Source organism: Pipra filicauda, unplaced genomic scaffold, assembly GCF_003945595.2.
Source record: "Pipra filicauda isolate LSUMZ 115617 unplaced genomic scaffold, ASM394559v2 scaffold26_size5592650_pilon, whole genome shotgun sequence".
NCBI classification, from domain to species: Eukaryota; Metazoa; Chordata; class Aves; order Passeriformes; family Pipridae; genus Pipra; species Pipra filicauda.
Window position 1 is genome coordinate 4,495,763 of NW_024104387.1, and position 21,191 is coordinate 4,516,953.

General features: G+C 35.0%; 1 protein-coding gene across 5 annotated transcripts in view; it reads right to left on the bottom strand.

Annotated features, from left to right (window-relative positions):
* SBF2 (SET binding factor 2) overlaps window positions 1-21,191 on the bottom strand; it is a 258,678-nt gene that overhangs the window by 21,961 nt on the left and 215,526 nt on the right. For 2 of the 5 annotated variants that reach the window (XM_027737242.2, XM_027737251.2), the window contains exons 27-33: window positions 20,251-20,447; window positions 15,212-15,349; window positions 13,974-14,069; window positions 10,441-10,512; window positions 7,631-7,815; window positions 4,237-4,413; window positions 1,180-1,281 (exon numbers count right to left, since the gene is read on the bottom strand). In XM_027737242.2, the coding sequence (XP_027593043.1) occupies window positions 1,180-1,281; window positions 4,237-4,413; window positions 7,631-7,815; window positions 10,441-10,512; window positions 13,974-14,069; window positions 15,212-15,349; window positions 20,251-20,447 (967 nt within the window). The remainder of the gene's footprint in view (window positions 1-1,179; window positions 1,282-4,236; window positions 4,414-7,630; window positions 7,816-10,440; window positions 10,513-13,973; window positions 14,070-15,211; window positions 15,350-20,250; window positions 20,448-21,191) is intronic. The other 3 variants (XM_027737269.2, XM_027737260.2, XM_027737278.2) reach the window with 2 other exon arrangements.

The following is a 21,191-nucleotide window of genomic DNA, read 5'->3' on the forward strand; positions in this document are numbered from 1 at the left end:
ATCACAAGACAGGATATATTGTGTTAAGAGTGACAGAAGTTAGGAGAACCCTTTAGTAAATGAATATAAACATTCCATAATCTGTTTATCGTTCAAGAAAACAAAAGCTTTCATATAAAGTCAATGGCAAGTATTTTATCACATACATTAAGTATTTTTATAAAACAAGTCAAATAATATCTCATATGAAAAAGCTTCAATTAAACTGAGGCTTTATAATATCAGTAAAAGTCAAACCTAAGCAACTACAGACTGGGGAAGTCATCACAATGATTACTACATTTAATGACGTTTGAAATAAAACCACTTCTATCATAAACAGTTTTAAGGCAGAATCTGCTACCTCAGCAAAGAAAGCATTAAAGAATTGGTCCTGAGCTTGACTTTAGATTTCCTGCAGCATTGCCATGCTATGGTGATTACCAGCCAACTTCAGTCTGTCTTTATAAGCAGCATCTCAGGAGACTTGAAAATACAGCACAGACTGCTTCCACTTCCAGCTATGCATGTCCTGTTCTCTATTCTTTACTGTTTGACAGTGATTCTAATAATTACATTAACATTCTTTTGTGGGTTTGTTTACCTGGTATGAGGATGCTGGCTGCACATGAGGTTTTTATTTACAGACTTATTGATATCTGTGTTTATCTTCTGAATTATGAAACAACTGCATGGACACAATGCCTTTACAAAATGAGGCACCAGGTCTTCATTCACTTAATTTATAGTTTGTGGTGATCTGTCCTTGCAGCAGGTGCTACAGTCACTTTGGCACAAATTTAGTTTTCTCCCTGTGTGTGGTCTCCTAACTCCATTTATGGAGTGAATGGAAGAGAATGAATTTCTTCTGTCTTTAGATGTAGTATGTTTAAAAAGAACAGTTGTGGCAACTTTTAGTTTTCATTCTTACATACGGTCAGGTGCAGGAATGCTGATTTTGTATCTAAGCCTTAGAATTGTTAAGTACATCTGGACCTTAGGAACAAATTCATTTCAAGGAACTATTTCATGGTGTAAATTGCAAATGAATGCAAGGATTCATGCATTCTAGTTTCGTCTCTGCTGCCACAACACAAATTTATCAATGTTATAGCAAATTATCTGTCACTTGTGTAAAACAGTAATGCTTGGTGTTTTTTCTTAATATTTAGCTATTTAAAGGTTTTAATAGCATCTTACTTGTGCAGTTATATCCCAGCCATCTTCCAAACAAACCATAACAGAAGAACCATTTTCCAGGAGTTCAGAGATGATCACACCCAGTTGCATTATCCTGTGAAGCTATAAAGCATTACGAATGAATAATGTACTCAAGTATAAGATAAATTTCTAGGTAATATCAATAACTAGAATATTTTAGCACTTAATATTTAAAAAGGTGTTCTGAGATTAACATACAGCACAGAGAAACACCTTGATGCAACCGATTAGACAACAATAAAATGTAGCCGTCTAAGAATTTCCATCTGAACTACAATAAAACTAGGGAAATTTTTGAAGATAGGAACTTAAACTATTAAAGTCAATGAGTAGTGTAATAAAATAGCTGTCATAAAAAGGAGAATGGCTGACAGATTTACTGTAGAGAAATTCCATCCTGGGCTTAACACTAAAATAATTTCCTGTGAAATGTTAAGGTTCCATAAAGTCACTAAGTATTTTGATGGAGAACCTATGTAAGATATTTACAAGGTAATATTTTTAATGCTTAGTTCTCATGGAAGTTGGAAATTAATGAATTGAAGAATAATAACATTACTTATAATCAAACCACAAATGCAAAAATAGACCCAGAAACAGTTCAGATAGTTGGGCAAGCAGGCTAAAACATATGGAAAGAGGACACATTAATTATTTGAACTTCATACTCATTATGCAGTGATGCTAAAATTCCTTGAGCAGGTGAGTTAGTTAATTTCTCTGGAAGAGTTATTGACTTGAATGATGCCATTTCAAATGTGATAGGTATAAGCAGGTTGAAAAAATTCAGGTGAATCTGAGCAACTTTATCTTACAGTGAGACTTCACATTGTTTTTACTAAAAGGAAAAACTATATGTGTTTCCACTGTTTTTGTCGTACTATGACAGCACTCTTGTAAACAATGAGATAATATAACATATAAACAATTCAGCTTTTTACAGTATTGCTCTTTGTGGAGCACTGAATATAACCAACCAATAGAAGCAGTAGGAAAGATGAAAGCCAGAAAGGAGGAAGAAAACAGTATAGGAAGACAAATAAGAGATGGCAAGAAACATCTAAGACCATTTATGCAAGGAAAAAGTAAGTTCAGAAAGGACAGAAGGCACAGGAAAGTGAAAAGAAAATTAAACTGAAGAAAATAAGAGGAAAAATGCTCAACCAAACAAATAGCTAAACACTAGAAAATTCATTATTGTTTCGGGCAGTCTGATTTTTTCCTCTTAAAAAACCACCAATCTGATGAATATTACCATGGAAATTGTGATGGAAAAACCTTGACTCCTCTAAGCGTTCAAACAGCCATTAATTAGGAAAAAAAAACCTAAACAAAGTTTCCTTCAATTTGTTATAGAAAACCACTGAAAAAAGCACCACTTTTACAACCACAAGCAGCTAGTTTATTGTTCTATACTTTCTCAGGCAGTAGAATAGAAGAAAGGCTGTTTTTTCCCATTCTTAATGAAGAAACTTATATGCAATCTGGTTAGACATATTCAGTTTTAAAAATGCAAACCACACATTTTTATAATTTGCATTCAGAACACAGGGCAGCATTTCAAATTTCTTCTTATGTATTCACATTCTTATAAAGAGAGAGTTAGTCCTTACAGTGCTAAAATCAATAACGTTAAACTTCTATTGCCCAGAAGAGGAAAGCATAATACAATAAAAACACATTTCCTAAATGACAGATCTGTGTTCTTTCACGGGAATAGTAGAAAATGTGCCAGATCATAAATTAACTTTATCACATAAGTCACATATGACATGATTTAAAGCAGAGAGATGTGGTTTAAATGTCACACAGCTAATGTGTGACATTATGATCTAGTCCTGAGCAAAGAGTGACACACTCAATGCAAAGAGTGATCCTCTGAAACATGCCAAAAGGGAGTAACTCCAGTGTTATCTCCCCTCAGTCTCTGTGCTGCTATAGGGACATGTTTATTTCCTCCAAGTGACATTCAATTTTTTTATCTACACTTATCAACTCGCTCAACTCCACTGCACCTGAAAATGTTCACACAACGAGGGAGTCACGTCCTCATGCTCTTCCCACTTTTCCCCTTTCTGAAAGACATGTTGGCCAGGCACAGCCATGACCAGCTCCTTGCTCTCTATGGAGTGGCCACACCTCAGGGAAGAAGTTAAGCCACTTGTTGCACTACAGCACATTTCAATCAGGAGTGTATTTTCAAATGTGGAATTACTGAAATGACTGTGTTACTCACATGTATTTCCTCTCTGGGAAATCAGCATAAAAAATTCTGTTTTGTATGATTAATTGCATTTGAGAAGAATATATACAGCAGCAGATTCCACACACAACAAGCAACTGTTAAAAAACATTCACTATAATTAAAATGGTTTTAGATTTACAAAGAGCTGGCTTTCCCATATCCTTCTTCATTTGAATCTTGCAAAGTGTGTTCCAGTCTTGCCTTTGTTTGGTTAATATTTAAGTAAGGGAATATGGCATAGGGAAATAAAGATACAGATTCAAAGAGATCAGATTAACACACATACAAATCCTCTCTTCTCAACAAGCACTTCCCCATATCCCACAACAGGCAACAGATTTTTGCTTTATTTGTTAACTTGTGCATATCGAAATTCAGGGTGGGAACACATATGAAGAGTAGAATATTGGTTTTAAAATAAAAAAGCTTATTTATTGTTCTACATTTTTTTCCTGATTTTTAAAATACATAAAATAAGAAAAACCAGTTAAAACCAAGACCATAAATTTATATAGACAGAAAAACCAGTGATCTCTTCTTGTGTATGTGTTCCATGCTACAAAACATAAATTATGCTATAAAAAATGCCTCCCAGATTAGTCAATGTTATGATTGTATTAAAATAATAATACTTAGGTAATGACAGAATTGATAGTATGTGAAATAATTGAAATGAGCAAAGAAGAACAGCTGGTTAGAACACAATAGTTCTCTGTCAGAAGAGCCTGAAATTTATTTTGTGTGAGCAGTACTGCATATAGATTATCAGAAGTATCTGTCATATAGATTACCTGTGGGAACCACTCTGACTCCCCAAGTGCTTTAAGGAATGTTGCCTCAGAATCAGTAGGAATTGTGCTGGGAACACAAGCTCTCATCAGCTTTTTAAAGCTTGCCTTTGTCTGTCGGATGTCACTGAATTCAACAGGAACAAATTCACAATTCAAAGCAAAATCAAGTTTGAACCCCTGTATGAAAAGGACAACAGCAGATGAAATTTAAAAGGGAAGCATATTTTTCACTGACAGACTCCTTAAATCCCAAAGTGTTGTCTGCTTTATTGCTAAATAATTTAATTCCTAATTCACCTGCCCAGGATAATAAAAATCCTTACACCACTTGGAAAATGTACCATAACAAAGTACTCTTCTACTACTCACAACAGCAGAATGAACTGCACAGCAGTCATATTTTTAATAATAAATTTAGTAGTAATACTAGTGAAAAACTAGAGTTGAGTGACAAATCTGTTGAGTTCTTTATACACAACATAATGTGTTTCCTTTAGCATTTTTAAAGCAAATTAGCAATAAATAAATAAAAATTAAAATAACTATGAATGACATACCAACAGTGCAGGACAGATTCTGGGAGTTCAATAAAGCAGAAAACCCCTCAAACCCAAAAAGATCTATCACAACTACAAACTAGCTGACTCATCTAAGCAGTCACTGTACACTGAGACAGTTGTCTGTCTGAAGTACCTAGTTCAGCACAGAATAGCAGGCAGAGAATACCAGACAGTTTTCCTAGCAGAATTCCTCGTTTTATTTAACTTACTACATTTAGAGAACCAGTAATAATAGAGAAGGACCAAATTAAGAAAATAATTTAGTTAACTGAAAAAAAAATCCAAAACAATGGACTATGATGAAAACGATAATATGGAGAACATTAAGAGGAGAAACAATTCTCATGTATGAAGCACCACTGAAGATGTTAATGCCAAACTTTTTGAGTTTTCTTTAGAATTTGCTCTTTCATTGAATTCAACTTGGCCTGCAAATAATTTTCATTAAGCTCCTTCATAGGATGCCAAGTGAATATGTGGTAAAGCAAAAGCCCAGGTTTAATTCTGTTTGTATTTTGTCATGGTTCAAATCCAAATTTAATAACTCACCTAGCAAACTTGCTTTCTTAGAATGTAAGTTGTAATAATCTATGACAAAAAGCAATGAGAAAAGTAGCACCATTTCCTTAAAATGTTGTACGCTTCTGTTTGTATCATCAATTTATGTGACATGATATTTAGCAGAATAAAGCAGGTTTTTATAGGAGTCTACATCAGTAATGCATGCCTTTACAAAGCTAAAAATTTCCAAGTTAGTAGGATGCTAGTAAAAACTAGGGAAGTACTTCACAATCAAAAATCAACAAGATTTCTTTATACTAAAACAAAACTTGAATGAATTTATACAATAAATACTAATCATTAATAGAAGGTTTAAAACACCTAATCACTATGCAATTTTATTCTTACATTTGCTAACACAATACACTCTTCTTTAGAAATGCCCAAAGGTGACTAATCTTCTGCAAAACTGTGTTATTAAGCAAAACAAACAAACAGCAAGTGAAAACCCCATGAACTCTAAACCAGCAAGGAAATAATTCAGCATAACATAATGACCCTTGACGTTTCCAAATTATATACATCCTACTGTACTTCAGAATAATTCATGCTGATTTTGCCCAATGCTTGTTGCTTGTACATCCAACAGTCAGCTCTTTCAATATTTTGCATAATAATACACACTGTATGGTAATAGATTAAAAATATTTTAATCTATACCAAGCACTAACATATTATCCTCAACTGTTTGTGACTGCTGATACATTAACCAGCTTCCGCTGTTTGCACAAGTGGCCTAAAGGGTCACATCAAAGCAGCAGACTGAAGTACAACTTTAGATTCATGATTGAACTCTTCATCAATCATTCATTAAGAAATCAAATAAATAGAAATGTGAATAGTTGTTATTATTGGATTACGGCAATTCAATTCTGTGTAATTGATGCATTATTCTGGCACAGCATGATTCCTCCACCTCCCAAAATAACAAAATTTCAGAAAGAATTGAATACTGATGTATTTTCCTACTACCAGTAACTGTTTTTGAAGGTTATGTATTTCAAAAAATACGTATTATTTTATGTATGTTCACATTTTGATTGAGAAAGTAGAAAACAACTGATTTTTCAATCTTCAAATGCAGAGGCTTAAAAAAAAAATCTGCAATCGTTTTCGGAAACAAGTAAAACTACCAAAAATTCATGTAGAGGATACTTGTTTCTTAAACAACTGAAAATAAAATATTAAAATCTACCCAAAAAGGTGTATGAAACTGCAGACATCATGGTTCTTTTCATGTAATCAAATCAGGATGCTCAGAGTTCTATTCTCATCAATTTGGCTTAACGTGAGTTTAAGTGTTGCCCACAGTAACGAAGGTTTCCTCCTCTGGTAATCGCTTTCCTGATTTACAGCATTCCATTTCCTTCATAGCGTATTTCAACACATCGGGAAAAATAAAACTGCACTTTAAATCACCAAATAAGCCTGTTTTCCTATTTCCCCAAATAGCAACCACCGAGATGATGACTCAGCTGAACACCAGACAAGCAGTCAGCAGATTCAGAGTACAGTAGTATGTATTTAGGTGTAATTAAGTGTGGCTCTGAAAGAAAGGACTTGTAAATGCAGAGCTCTAGCACTTCCCTTGGAATATGAATGGTATCTGGAAGGGGCAGCAAGCTCCACTGCTGCTGCACCAGCCCCACTCCATCTGCCTACAGTCCCATTGTTCAGCTTTATCCCAGCAGTGACAGAGCAGAGCCCAACTGTGCTGCCCTTGCTCCTTGCAAAGCCAAGGCAGGACAGCAGTCGAGACAGTGAAGAAACAGTGACTTCTGAATATGAAGGCTTTTCTGGATGTTCTGTTGCATAGCAAGGCATGTCTTTCCTAGCCATGCTCTTCCCAGTTTGAATGCTCTTACCTTGTACAAAAGCTATTCCATTCCTCTCCAGTCATCTGTTGCCCATCGTTGCATCTCTTACTTCAACTATACATTAATATTTGACCAAAAGTGATAAATGCACAGAACTTTTGTGGGTTTGAGCCTGATCTTTAACTGCTCTTCAAGATAATGTAGTATATTTTATGTTAACTTTGTTATATTACATGACCACAGAGCTTGATTTTCACCACCCTAGCCCCCACCAAGTTATACAGCATTAACTGCTATTCTGCATATAGAAATACTTCTCATAAGACTTTAGACCTTTAGGAGAGTTATCCATCTGCCTTATCTAGAGTATTATTTCCTGTTTTGTAACATTAGAGTTATTAAACTCAAGCCAAATAAAAACTATGTTAACATAAAATAAAAAAAAATTGCCATTACCCGTAATTGAGATTTTTCTCCAAATATATAGAGGGCTGCTTGTCTTCTCAAAAGCTGACTTTGCAGAAAACTGCTGCTACTGTAGGAAGGGGTGTTATCTTTCCCTGCGAGTCTTGCACCAACATCAATGAATGGAGTCTGAGTGTTGATAAATCGGTTGCTTGAACGAAGACTCGCCCATACACCTTCATAAGGATGAGAAATATTTAAAAACCTCTTTGTGTGAGGCACTGAAGATCATAATTATTAAGGCATATGCTTAACATAATTTAGAAAGTAGAGTGCTTAAACATGTCACGTGCACCCCTCACAGGACATAATTAACAGCACATACTGGAAAGAAATATTTTCGTAACAAAACTTGTCGAAACCATCCTACTGCATTATCATGTAACCTAAAATACTAATCATGCTCTGCACCAGCACTTTCTATTGTAGAGAAAATAGTTGCTATGATATCAGTAATACAATGATAAAATGAATCAGACCTTGCAAATAACATCTATTTAAGTGTACAGAAATGAAATTACTAGTGTTCTTTTCAGAAAGTGGGACAAAAGTTTGAAGTATTTCCTTGTCAGGTATATTATTTTGGAAGTCTAACTATTAAGAATATTACATAATTGCTTTCTTTAAAAATGGAAATAATATCACTTAAAATTCCCTATTACCTAGAATTCTTATGTTCTTTTCACCCTACACAGTGTAATAGTATCAACCATATCATACTCTAATGAAAATGTATGTGAGGATGATCAGTTCAAATATTACATTTCAGGATAAAGTATTCCATATTGACTCTTGAAATGCCACGACTAAAATGCAGAATGCCACAAATTTTAGTTTCTAATTGTCCTTTCTAATGGACAATTAGAAATCAAAATGAATTTAGGAAAGTTCTTCTTTTAATCACATTGTAGCAGATGGGACAGTGGTACAGCTGTGTGAGCAGAGAGAAGGATGCCTAGAAGATCACAGCCCTACACTTCAAATCACTGCTCTGGCAGCAGGGCATGGTACAGAAATACCAAAATTAGCAACAACATGAGCTTGAAACAGTGCAGTGTGATGTGGAAATGTGGAACCATGGACTCGCATCTGAAAGCAGCACAGCAATATTTGAATGGCTTCACATCAACCTCTCAGCAGCACTTTTAGTTTGCATATTTTGCCTTGCTGCTGCAGCTGTACTGTTATTTCCAGAGGAGGAAATTTCTACAGCCCACAGACATGCTCTGATCTGATCATGCTTAAGTAAGTTTTGTGATTTTATCATGATAAAGCAGCAATAAATCAGATTGCCGAGGCCTGTTTAGCACTAGCAGAAGAAAATACAAGTCGTAAATACTTTTCTGTTTCTTGTGCCTAAGTTAATAACCATGATTTTGTGACATCGTGTGTCCACTGTGAGGTAGCTGAAAGGTACTGGGTTTTCAGAATATAAACAGCACTACTTGAAAAATCAAATTCCTTAAAGTATACTAAATTTGGCTTTCAAATGGCAGTGTGAAATTCTTTAACCCGATATGCACTAATCAGGTTATCACAAGAGACTCTTGTCCACAAATCTGCAAAGAAAGATATCGAAAAGAGGCACCAGAAATATCTCATAGTAGTAGAAATTTAGATACTATAGGACCAACACCCCACACTCTTCAGGAAAATCTAATAATATGCACAGTTAACATTTCTTGCAAAGAAGAAAAAGCTGCAGATAACAGTAAATTCCACTGAGATAGCTCAACCAGCAAAATAATTTTATTCTATTTTTTAGAAGCAGGATTACATTTCTATTGAAAAAATAATTCTGTACAGTAATCCTCAACAGGGACTTGTCTGTAGAGTTTAGCTTGTCTGCTTGTCTGGCTATTAGCCCGAGAGGTGAGCAAAGGAATCGGAGTAACTGGGAATGGCTGGCAGGAGCTCATGAATCAGTAACAGTTCTAAACAGCTCCCACTTCACAGCCAGCCAGTTTTATAAACACCTCACCCAGTAAAGTAGCGTGTTTAGTATAAACTTCTATTCCACGTCTCAACTACTGCAGATGAAATAATAAAGACTTTAGCAAGCAGAATTTGCAGCAAACATTGAATAAGAGAAGTTAACTTCTCGGTCATTTGGTATGAAAAATGCTAGCTCCAACACAGACTGCTGTCCCCAGAGACGACATACACAGAAATACACAGTGACACTTGGGAGCATTTCACAAAAGCAGCCATCATTAGCACCTGGAGCACACCAAAAGCAACAAAACTGGTTACAAATACATGCAGATGAACATGCTTACCAGAGATGGATAGCATGGATTAAAAGGAACAACTATGTTTCCATCCTAATTTTGCCTAGTACCTTATTTTTTGTTAGCAGTATCTAGCATTCATTATTTAGCATATACTGCATTATTATGACTTTCTGATGTGACAGAAATCAATTTTTCCCTGTTCACTAACCTTGACAATAATTATGGAAAGAAACTAATTGACTAGGTAACAGTATTTCTTAGCTATTTTATTAAAGCAGTAGGAATACTAAATACTCTTTTTCAGAATTAATTTACTGCTGTTTAAAATTTTCACACTGAAAATTTCTATGTATCACTCTGTGTTAGATCAGTGTCACTGCATCATACATTCAATGGCCAAAAAATTCCAAAACAAAACCAAATCACAACATTGAGCTAAAAAATTAAAAATTTTGTTAATGCAGAACCAAAGTTGTCTGTCAGTATCACTTTAGAATGTATTAGGATATTGTAGCAGTTATGAAGATGGTAGAAAAGAATGTGCTTTTAGGACACAGAATACAGTACCTTGATGGACTCTTTCCTTAGTTGCTGATTTGGAATTTGAATGAGTGAAACATTTATCTCTGTACCCAAGCACTGGTAGATAACAGTTAAGACAGAAGGAGGAGGAATGGAATGTACATTGCAGCGAAACACATTGCAGGAGAAAAGAAAAGGGTTACTTATTAATTTCCAAAGGTCTAGTATATATTGCATTTCTTTAAAGTACACGATTTATCAGACAGCACAAATCTTAGTCATCACAAGACAAAACATTAATCAAGCCACAAAATCAATATAAAATGGGAAGGAGGCATTCATTTATCAAAAAGGAATAATTTTCATTCTCATTGCAATAGCTTCAAACATGTAGCACAGCCACCATATGCTTTTCCATAATTATAATACCAAAGGAAATGCAGCAATTAAATCATTCTTATTGAAAGCTTCTACCCAGTTGAAAGTTAGCTTAATTAAAAATCCCAAACTTAATGCCTTTTAAAAAAAACTGTTTTAATCTAGGTGCATTAAGTGCATAATTTGTTGGACCTCAAAATCAAAGCAGAGTGAAAGACATTTGTTCTATGCACCTCCAAACATTTTTAGAGGACCATGTACAAGTATATAATTTAGAAAACATGTAATATCTACCACACAAAGAGATTTCCTCTCCCCTTGCAAAACTTCTCATTTTCTGTGGCAGCCTGATATGTTTATCAGTGCATATATCTTTGGCTCAAAAACCACATCAACACAACCAAGTTCTTTTAAATCAAATATTCTGTTGAAACATACTCAAAATGTTAATGTCACCTGCTATTAATTCTCTGAGCTGGGTCTGTATTTATTAATTATAAATATCCTAGTATTTTTTCAATAACAGCAAATCATACTTAAAAAACTTATTATTCTACTAAATTACACAACAATGCCAGGTAAGAAGTGATGCTCTGTAGAGCCACACTATATTTATGAAGTAATATAAGAAGAAAAACTATGGATTTTGAGTGAACTTGCAATTCTTATGAAAGATATCACCCAAGGTATTGCCAAAAAAAAGTCCAAGAATGAAATATAATGAAATATAATATTATGAAATATAAGTATTTGAACAAATATTTCAGATCAAAAACAACCTGACTGGGCTTTGGGCAGATACTTTGTTACAGTGTTCCAGATAAACTAAAAAACCACATTGACACAGACACAAATATCAGAACAATTGATGAGTATTCAGAACAATGATGATTTCAAAAAATGCGAAATACTCCTCAAGCACTGGAATGTATCTTTTAACTTAAATTTTAAAATAACGTGTATTAAAAATACATTGTCTATAGCACAAAAAACAGAAAATGTAATTTTCAGCTGGTGTATCATAGCTGAACCTGGCTTTTGAGCCCTGGTATGTGTGATAATTTAAACAAGAAAAGAAAGAGTGATCCAGAATCCAAACCACAAAAGTACTGCTATTGTATTTTGTACAGTGTAATACATAATCCATGGTTGCTTGCTACTTCACATCTGAAATATAACTAGCTATGAAAAAGTAGTAAGAAACTTTGCAATAATGAATTTGAGAACAATTTTAAAGATTTCATATACTTTGTGTATTTTACAAGTTCTTTTAAAAGAATTGTGTCAACTAATCTAAAAAACCTAGTGTTTACTTCTCTGCAGGGAGATACTCCCTCTCTCTGTTCCCTCTTACCCTGTCAGCTTCTCACCCTCAGTAGGGCTCCCACTGTACTTGTCAAACATTCTTATGTTTCAGCAAAGTCCTCACATATCCTGCTGAACTGTGAATAGACACCTTTCAGATATAGAGAGCAGGTGTGGCATCAATCCAGCAAGACACAAGATAACTTCTCTGCCCTCTTCCTGATTACTGCTCAAATTTAGCCAAGAGACTTTAAAGTCCAGCAAAACAACACGCCTGTGACCTAATACTGCCTTGAGGCTCCTTTTTTCTTTGCTGAGTAGCAACAAACTCATCCTATCACACTTAGCACAAACTCTAATCCTAGAAACCAGCAATAGTTATTTCAGTAATCCTTTTATCTTCAAAAGACAACTTCCATGCAGTCAACCAGCAAGCTTTCCTTTACTTATCTGGAGCACCTCCTCTGCTCCTCAGCACCACTTCACTGTTGGCACTTTTGTCCCAGCACAAGGGGATGGAATCCAACCAAACATCTGCTGTCAGCTACCCAGCATTTTCACTATTTCAGTACTAAGTCGGGCTGGGCACAGCCATCACTTTATCTTAAGAACTGCAGGCACTTTCTCCCCTGCTCTCTTTGGTCCTTAATCATTTTACCTAGCCAGCTAAAGTCACTTTGTTTTTTCATCTCCAACTACAATACAACACAGTAACAAGACAGTGAGCAGGGAACATACACAAAACTTTTATATATGAAATATGGATATACTATGATTAATAAAGATGCACAGAATTTTCTGGGTTTTGGTGATCACCATTTCTTCTCCTGCCCTTCCTCTCTTCCCTTCTGCTACAATTCTCACATCACTTCTCTATATAGCTCTAAGCATTTTCTTTTCTTTTTCCCTTTCCCCTCCCTCTAACATTTTTCCTTCTTTCATTTCCTTAATCCCATCCAACTCTTTTGGAGGTTTTTCTCTACAGAATTGTTTTATCCTTCCCCCTATGAAGCTACCTGTTTTGTATAACACAGTAAGATTTAGGTTGGAATAGACCTCAGCAGGTCAATGTAGGTCTAACTAATTTTAGATGAGGTATCAAAAAGGAAGAAAAACAACTGTTAGATGCTTAGAAATAATTTTAAGAGGAGCTTTCAGGGCCAAAAGGTAATAAATCAAATATAAAATGTTCCCTTTCAGGAAATAGATGAATCCCTATATTAACAAACATGTATTTAAGGAATTTGGTGCATTAATTTATGCATATATTGCAGATAGAAAAATCATAACAATTTCATCAGACTAGAAGTGTAAAAGTAGTGAAAAAGTATTTGGAATCCACTTAACAGAATGAAAGGTTCTTGTAGAAATGACACTGATGAGCTCCTGTACCTAAGAATAATTATTTCCAAACTGTATCTCCCTACTTATTATGCCTGGCCACATAATTAACTGCTACCTAGAGTAAAATTATTCAGATGGATTATTTGCAACTTTATGAAGCATCAGCTAAGCTTCAGCCAACATACTGGAATGATCTGCAATTGGAGACTCTAAAGTGTATTAAATGATAAAATAAAATATGCACTTTCAGGCAACACAGTTTAGACAAATTAAAAACACAGATGAATTCTAAAGTATTTAGAAACATAATTCCTCATCGAATGCCTTATTTTTCACTAATTCCAACATGAAACAAACTTTATTTCAATTGTAAAGGTTTTGAACAGAAATTTCATACTTAGATAATGTTGTGGACTAAGGCTAATCTGTAATTTCTGTTTTGTTGTTTCACAGAGCAATGAATCACTAAGAAATATAATTATTTTTATTTCATTAACATTTTTTTATCATTTAATACTTCAAATAATAGACTTTGAGCTAGTCTTACTAACCTCCTCGAGAAAAGCTATTGGATAGATTTACATCCAAATGTCCTGGCACTACCTGCTTAAACACAGTAGACATTCTTGAAGCCCTCGTTTCAGTGCCTAAAGTCAGCCAAAAAAAGAATAGAAGATTAAAAAACTACAGCGTTAACCAGACTAACACTTATCATAACTGATAAAATGCCCTTTTTCACACAATAGAGCTAATTCTTGCCAACTTTGTACTTGAGATTTATTTTTTAAGACAAATGTGTCCATTGGCAGCAGTATGGAGGTGTTAGATACAGCTAAGCAATCAACATATTTTATAATAAATGAAGCAAAGCATGCACACTTTGGGAATGGTGTTACTTTACATGAAAAGCCACTGTTTGGCAATATTAGGTCAATTACAACTAAGACAAGACAGACACAATTTCAAGCTACACGGTCCTTTCTGACACCTTGGCTTTACCTTCACATAAACCTTATCAGGTTTCATCACAAAATAACTCAAGTAAAACATGGATTAATTTCTTGGTGGTTCCACCTAGGCATAACTCAAACAGTGTATTTTGGAAGAGTTTTCACTGCGAGAAAAGCTCTATTGGGAAATTACATTAGAAACCCACTATGAGTATGCAACACATAAAAATGCCCACATGCCTTCCATTGCTGCTGCAGTTAAACAGTCTATCTGTTCATACAAAATCTGAGCTTGCAATCACATTACTGCTTCATTATATGAAATAGAGCAGTATTTTGTGTTCTTTTCAATTTGGCAGTCTCTTATTCAATATGCAGTTTACAATGCGCTTAATTTGCTGTAAAAGACTTTACTTTTTAGTTTTGCTTCTTCATATCATGTAATTGTTGTATCGTAAAAAAACAAACAAAAAAACTAACTGGAAAGTTTTGGCATCTTGACATTCTGGAGAACTTTATTTTATTTGTTCCAGAATTGTAATAAATGACTAATGCCTCAAGACTGACCATCATACTCAAGTGAATTCCACCAAAAACTATGACCCACAGGTGGATGATTGTTTACTGTAAGACTAATACCAAAAATATTTTGGGAAGGATTATAAACATCCTTTACATACAGAAAACACATTCACTGAAGCTAAGAGTGAACAGGCTATCTGGTAAGTCTAACAACAAAGAAACAACAGAATTCATATGGGACATTGAAATAACATCCTATCAGAGAAAACTCGTTCTTCAACTTAATCACAGAAAAGCACTACACAAACCAATTTTACCTGGAGACAGAGCAATTGTTGGGCTAACAGTTAGAGTATTACTGCCATTCATTTTGCAGTGGACGGATATCACATTCAGTAAGGCTTGTAGGTATTTTTCCTGTTCTATACTGCTTGAAGATTCTAAAGAAGCAGGAGCTAGAGGCACAAGAAGAATGGAATACATTAAAATACAAAGACAATTTAGAAATACACAGAATAGCAAAACAAAAGGCTTCTTCTGTAAAGCAGAGCATTGAAAATGTCATAGTTTGTCTCTCAAAGGTTCAGCTGTTCATCACCTGGCTGCAGAGCAGGACTCAGCAATGTTCTCTTCTGCACAAGGTTGAACGTCTGAAACCTCATGGTCACTACTTAAAATCCACCATTAGCCAGTGATGAAAACAAACAGTGAAAATAATGTAGCATTCCCTTCACTCTCCAAAGGAAAAACATTTCTAAGTTTGTGCTACTTGTCAGCAAATTTCAGCCTTTGAAAACAATGTGCAGACAACAACAGACAGAACTGTTTCTTAGACAAAAGTAAGTTGAAATCATACTCAAGAAGCTCTTCCTCATTCCGGAAAAGGAAGGCTACTTACCTGTACCTGGAGGTTCCTTGAGATGCAGTGCCCATTCACTGAAGTTCATGTGTACCAGACACTGGTGTTCATACACTCTGCTGTATTTAGAGACATCAGTGGACACAATCCACATGTCCTTCAGGTACCCTATCCCCAGAACCTGATGATTTCAATGGATTACAGAAGAGAGGAAAGAGGATGGACAGGGCATGCACACCTGGATTATACACCTTAAGAGATCTCCAATGTGGAAAAGTAACACTCCTGTTCCCCAGTGACAGTCCACCAGCTGACCAGCAGGTAACTTCAGGAAGTGTCTTCCCACATGTTTGGGTAACTTGTAGGAGGGGGGGATGCACTGTTGAGAGTACCACAATTCCTTCTCTGAAAACCCCTGAACAATCCTTTACAAGAATGTTGTTTCAGATGACCATAGATCTCAGAAACAGAATCATTCTCCAACTGTTACCAGTGTTCCTTAATTTGCTGGAGACATGGAAAAGGACTACTTCAGAGAAAGAGAAGTGGCTCCAAAAGACTGGATGAAAGCAAAGCCAGAGAGGAAACAGAGAGTTTAAAAACAGAGGGCAGAGAAACAAAAAGCAAGATAAGAAGGTATGATGCCTTGAGAAAGTGCTGAAGTTAAGCAGACAGTTCACTTAAGACCATCTTAAAACTTAAGAAACCACTACAAAAACACAGAACCAAGGAAAAAAACCCTTGAAAATAAGAAAAATAAAAAACCTACACCCATTATGCCCAGATGCAAGGACTTTAAGGAAGGAAAGGAGATGAAGATCAGGTCCTGTGCCATACTACAATGACAAAAACAGTATCCATTATCAGTAAGTCAGGGTTTTTTTTAAATTACTAACAAAATTTTTGGAATTCTTGTTTATTGCAGCCAGCTCTGGACTTACTAAAGGACAAAAATTTCATAGTTGTTTAAACAGAATTTAGTAGCTTGACCACAAGAGCCAAGATTTAGAATAAGAGATAGAGTCAAAGAATTTGACTGAACACATTTTGACAAACAAACATGGTAACCTGTAAATCGTGTTCTCCTGTGATGATACAATCATATTCTATGCTGGAGACTAATAGACAGTAACCTAATTAGCTGGAGGTGGCAAAGGAAATTTCATGATAGCCCTGTTAAAATTACTGTCTGAATTGAAAGTACAATTAGGAAGTGATTAGATAATGTACATGCTGTTTCTGCCTGACCAAGTGGAAACAGCCTGAAGAGGAACATTATTTTCTCTTCAACTCCTAAGCCTGGAATGATCTCTGGGTCTCCTAGTCCTTGAAATAATGCCACAAAAAGTCAATTTAGGTCTAAACGATTTAGTTAAATGAAAGGAAGTGAAATCTCTAAATGAAAGGATGATGTCCATACCACTTGCACTTACAGTTTTCTTTTCTGAAGAGTGTCGCATGTGTTTTAGGAAAAAGATTCAGAAGACAAACAGTTTGACTTATATGAAAGTCTGTCATTGAACTAGGCACATATCAGAATTAAAGACTGAGAGTAAAAATGTCCTTGTGAAAGACTAGAGATGGAAAATTTGCCCTTCATCCTTACCACCAGTCATCCCATCACACAGGGCTTAACAGCAGTATAAAGAGGTGAAAGACTACAGGTGACTCAAAAGCATGAACCCCCTACTGCACAGGTTAACTGGGTTTTCTATAAAATGACTAATCTTTCAAGTGTTGTATCACGAAGGTCATTACAGCAAAATGGATTTAAGCATTTTCCATTTTCCAGGAAAGAAATGCATTGCTTAGCAATGCACTAAGACTGCCTCTCTGCTAACGTGCTCTATTATGCCTGGTTGCAGGTTGCTCCTAATACAGTCAATAATCCAGCCTGCATCAAGATAACTGTTCTCTTGGATAGTGCTACTACATACAAGAAACAGAAATGCTCTTCCTACAGGGCAGCTGACCAAGACATTGTAATTCAGGTGTAGAATGTTTACAACAACATTAGAAATTTAGAACTACGATGCTCTGCAATGAAATTCCCAGAAAGGTCAAAGTGTATTTCAGAAACCAACTTTCATGTATCAAAGGAACTTTTCAAAAGACCTGTATACTCTCCATTCCATATTCAAACATCTGTTAATAATCCTTTTAAATACAATTCTGTTGCACACGTAGTTTAGTTCCAGACAGAAATTCAGTGCTGTGCATAATTTCTCTAAAAAGCATGTTCTGTTTTTCTTATATAACATATGGATCTCCAACTATGCTTTGAAAACTTAAGCTTAACAGGTCATGTAACAGGAGATCACAAAAATGTTCATTGAATTCCAGCAGGTCCTCTTTGTTTCCGTGTATCAATCCATCCTAATAAAATCCATCCTAATAAAAATCTACTCCTATGAAATCTCTGCTTAGGAAGGTATGAATCTGTCAGCTTGAATTTAACTTCAGATTATCGTTGCCCTCTTAACTTGCATCACAATGCATTTTTCAATATAAACTTTCCTTCATTGTGCACAACTCCTACTGAGGCAAATACATGCACCTGTGTATAACTACTTTTGTTCATCAGTTTTGTTTCACCAGGCTTCAACTTCATTTTGAATAAAATAATTATCCTATAAATATATTCAATTTTCCTTGCAGTACATTCCTGAGGAGAGTCTCCATTTTTTTCCACATTTGAAAACAAACTAACTCCAGAAGCAAGTATCTCTGTCAAATATAGTTACTGTCAATCAGTTCACCTACTGCCTAATATTCTGCTGGAAGTGTGGCAATGGCAATATAAAAGACCATAAAAAAATTTAAAAAGAAATCACCTACAAAAGCAATAAGATCACACACAGGAAACACATTTTATTGGGCCAGGCTTTGAAAATCTTGTTTGGGAAGGCTCTCTTACTCCCATGCACATAGAAATGATAGCTACTAGAGAAGACATGGAGGTGTTTTTATTTATACAATTTCAAGACTATTTCTGCACATTTTTTTCAATTTATTCTATTGGTACCAGGTTAAAGATGTCTAGCCAGTATTTCAGCTAAGATAAATGGTATTAAATCAGTGTAAGACTAACATTTGAATTGCCATGCTTAAGATTCACACCATAAGCCTGTGGAAGAACTGGTGTAGCCATTAGCTTTGTGCTGCCACATTTCATTAATCCTTTCAACAAAAATGCCATACATAAATTTAAATTCATTACCTTGCTCACCACTCCAACTAAAAAATGCCCCCACAAAACATGGCAGAGGTACACTGAATCAATGCTATAGCAATGAATATTCAGCAGATAATTAGTGATTCACAAATTACTGTTAATAGCCAGTCCAGATGCTGTCTAACGTAACAAGCATTTTTCTAATAGCTCTGAAATCATGATATTTTAAAGGTGCATTTGATACAGATAAAAAACTTCATTATGTCTGATGTAAACTGCTCTTTACAAGTAAGAAAAATGTCGTTTTCATAAAGAAACTCTGTGAAGGAAAAATTCAGGAGGACTATGTAGAAAATATTTAAATAATGTAATCTTCAAACTAATTTTATGTGACTTGCATATAAGTGTACAGTATGCTTGTTATAGGTTTTGAAAAACTCTACAGAATAAACTACAGTAAAGTCAGACCTTTTAATTATGCTTCAGTCAATACTGGAGTGAAACGTAAACATTAACAGGACAGAGGAATTCCTTTGCTCCCTTAATGAGTTCCTGGACTCAAAAAAGAAAAATTATAGCCTAATCCTTGAATAATTTCTAAAAAACTATTGGTTTGATTACAGAAAATACTGACTCTCCTTCTTGGCATGAAATTAACTCTGAAAAAATTATCAGCATATGACATGGAAATCCAGGCAGTCATAATAAGCATCCTAAACGCTGCCTGTGAATAATGAAACTCAAATAATGCTCTTTCCAAAATTAATGCTGCCCTAATACTATTTTCTGAAAAACTAACTATTCTGATAAATCTTGTGTTGGTCCAGTCTTGATCACACAAAGGAAGAGATTTACTTAATGCAAAGACTCCAACTAGAACCTTTCAAGTCTATTTTTTACAAAAGAAAGAAATTAAACTAGTATTACAATGAAAAACATGAGAAAAATCAAATAGACAATGATATCTATAACATTTATGTAGTCCTCTATTAAAAGGGACATCATACACTCGTTACATAAACCATGTAATGGAAAAAGTTAATTTAAGGGAAACAGGAGAAGTTTGCATTGTACTTAAGAGATATCAGATTTTACTGAAGACTTCTGGTATGTCTGTAATCTCTGTCCAAATTATTCACTGACATTTTTGAACCACTTTCATACCATTCAGGATCTGCTTCTTGACATACAGTAATTAATAATATCAGATAACCACTCATATCCTGAGACTTCTGATTCAATTGAATCACTGATTTCCTCCAGAAAAGTAAGTATTTCCATGTAAAAGTCCTTGTAGAGAAAGCCTAGCTGCATCAACTCACCTGTAGGATGTGTGTTTTGTGATTTGAAGAGGCCCACAACACTTTTTCCATGAAAGCCCCCAGACCTTAGCAGAAGAGTGCTGTTTTTAGTGTTCTTCCAACAGACCACGGGCAGGCGGTTGTGTCGGTAACAGCGAGCCACTCTCTGCAGGCTGCTGTCCTGGACACACTGGGGGACCACCAGCAGCCCAGGGTAACTGCAGGGACAAGAAGGAGGGGAAAAAAAATTGAACAACAATTAAAACTGCTCAACGATGAAAAAAAAACAAACAACAAAACACCAACACAAAATTACAAGCTGAAAATACATCTTAATGAAAAGACGCCTTACCTGTTGGAATGATTTTTATTTACTAAGTAATTTTTAGTTCAATCCCAGTAAATACCTCAATTTGTAAAGAAAACTGCATTTTAAATAGAACTTGAATTATGAAAAAATTGCAAGACTATCACTATTAGTCACTTTCCATTTAAGGTTACATTTTATTTGGCAGTACTTTTTTTCTTAGTGTATCTCTTATCTGCCACTGTAATGAAGCCGTATTTTTAAGCATGACAGAAAACAGAATTTTGAGGCATGCAAATGATGCAGTAGTTTTGTTTTGACACTTGTATATGAAATATGAGAACTGAAAGGAAAGAATGTTAGATTGCCTAAAGTATCACAATGAAAACAATAGTTTTTGGTTTATGGCAAAATACATTTAAATTTTACAGTCAGATTCCTTGGAACACTGCTTGAAACTGTTTGTGTACTTTTAAAAACACTACAATACAGGGAGAGATTAGGAAATTCACCGATGTAATACCTTTAAAGGTGGAAATCCCAGCAAGACTGTAGTTGTGTTCACGTTTGTGAAAGAAGGATTCAAGGAATATGAAATACTATTTTCTACCTCCTCAAAAAAAAAAATCAATTTAAGTGCCAATTTCATATGTTA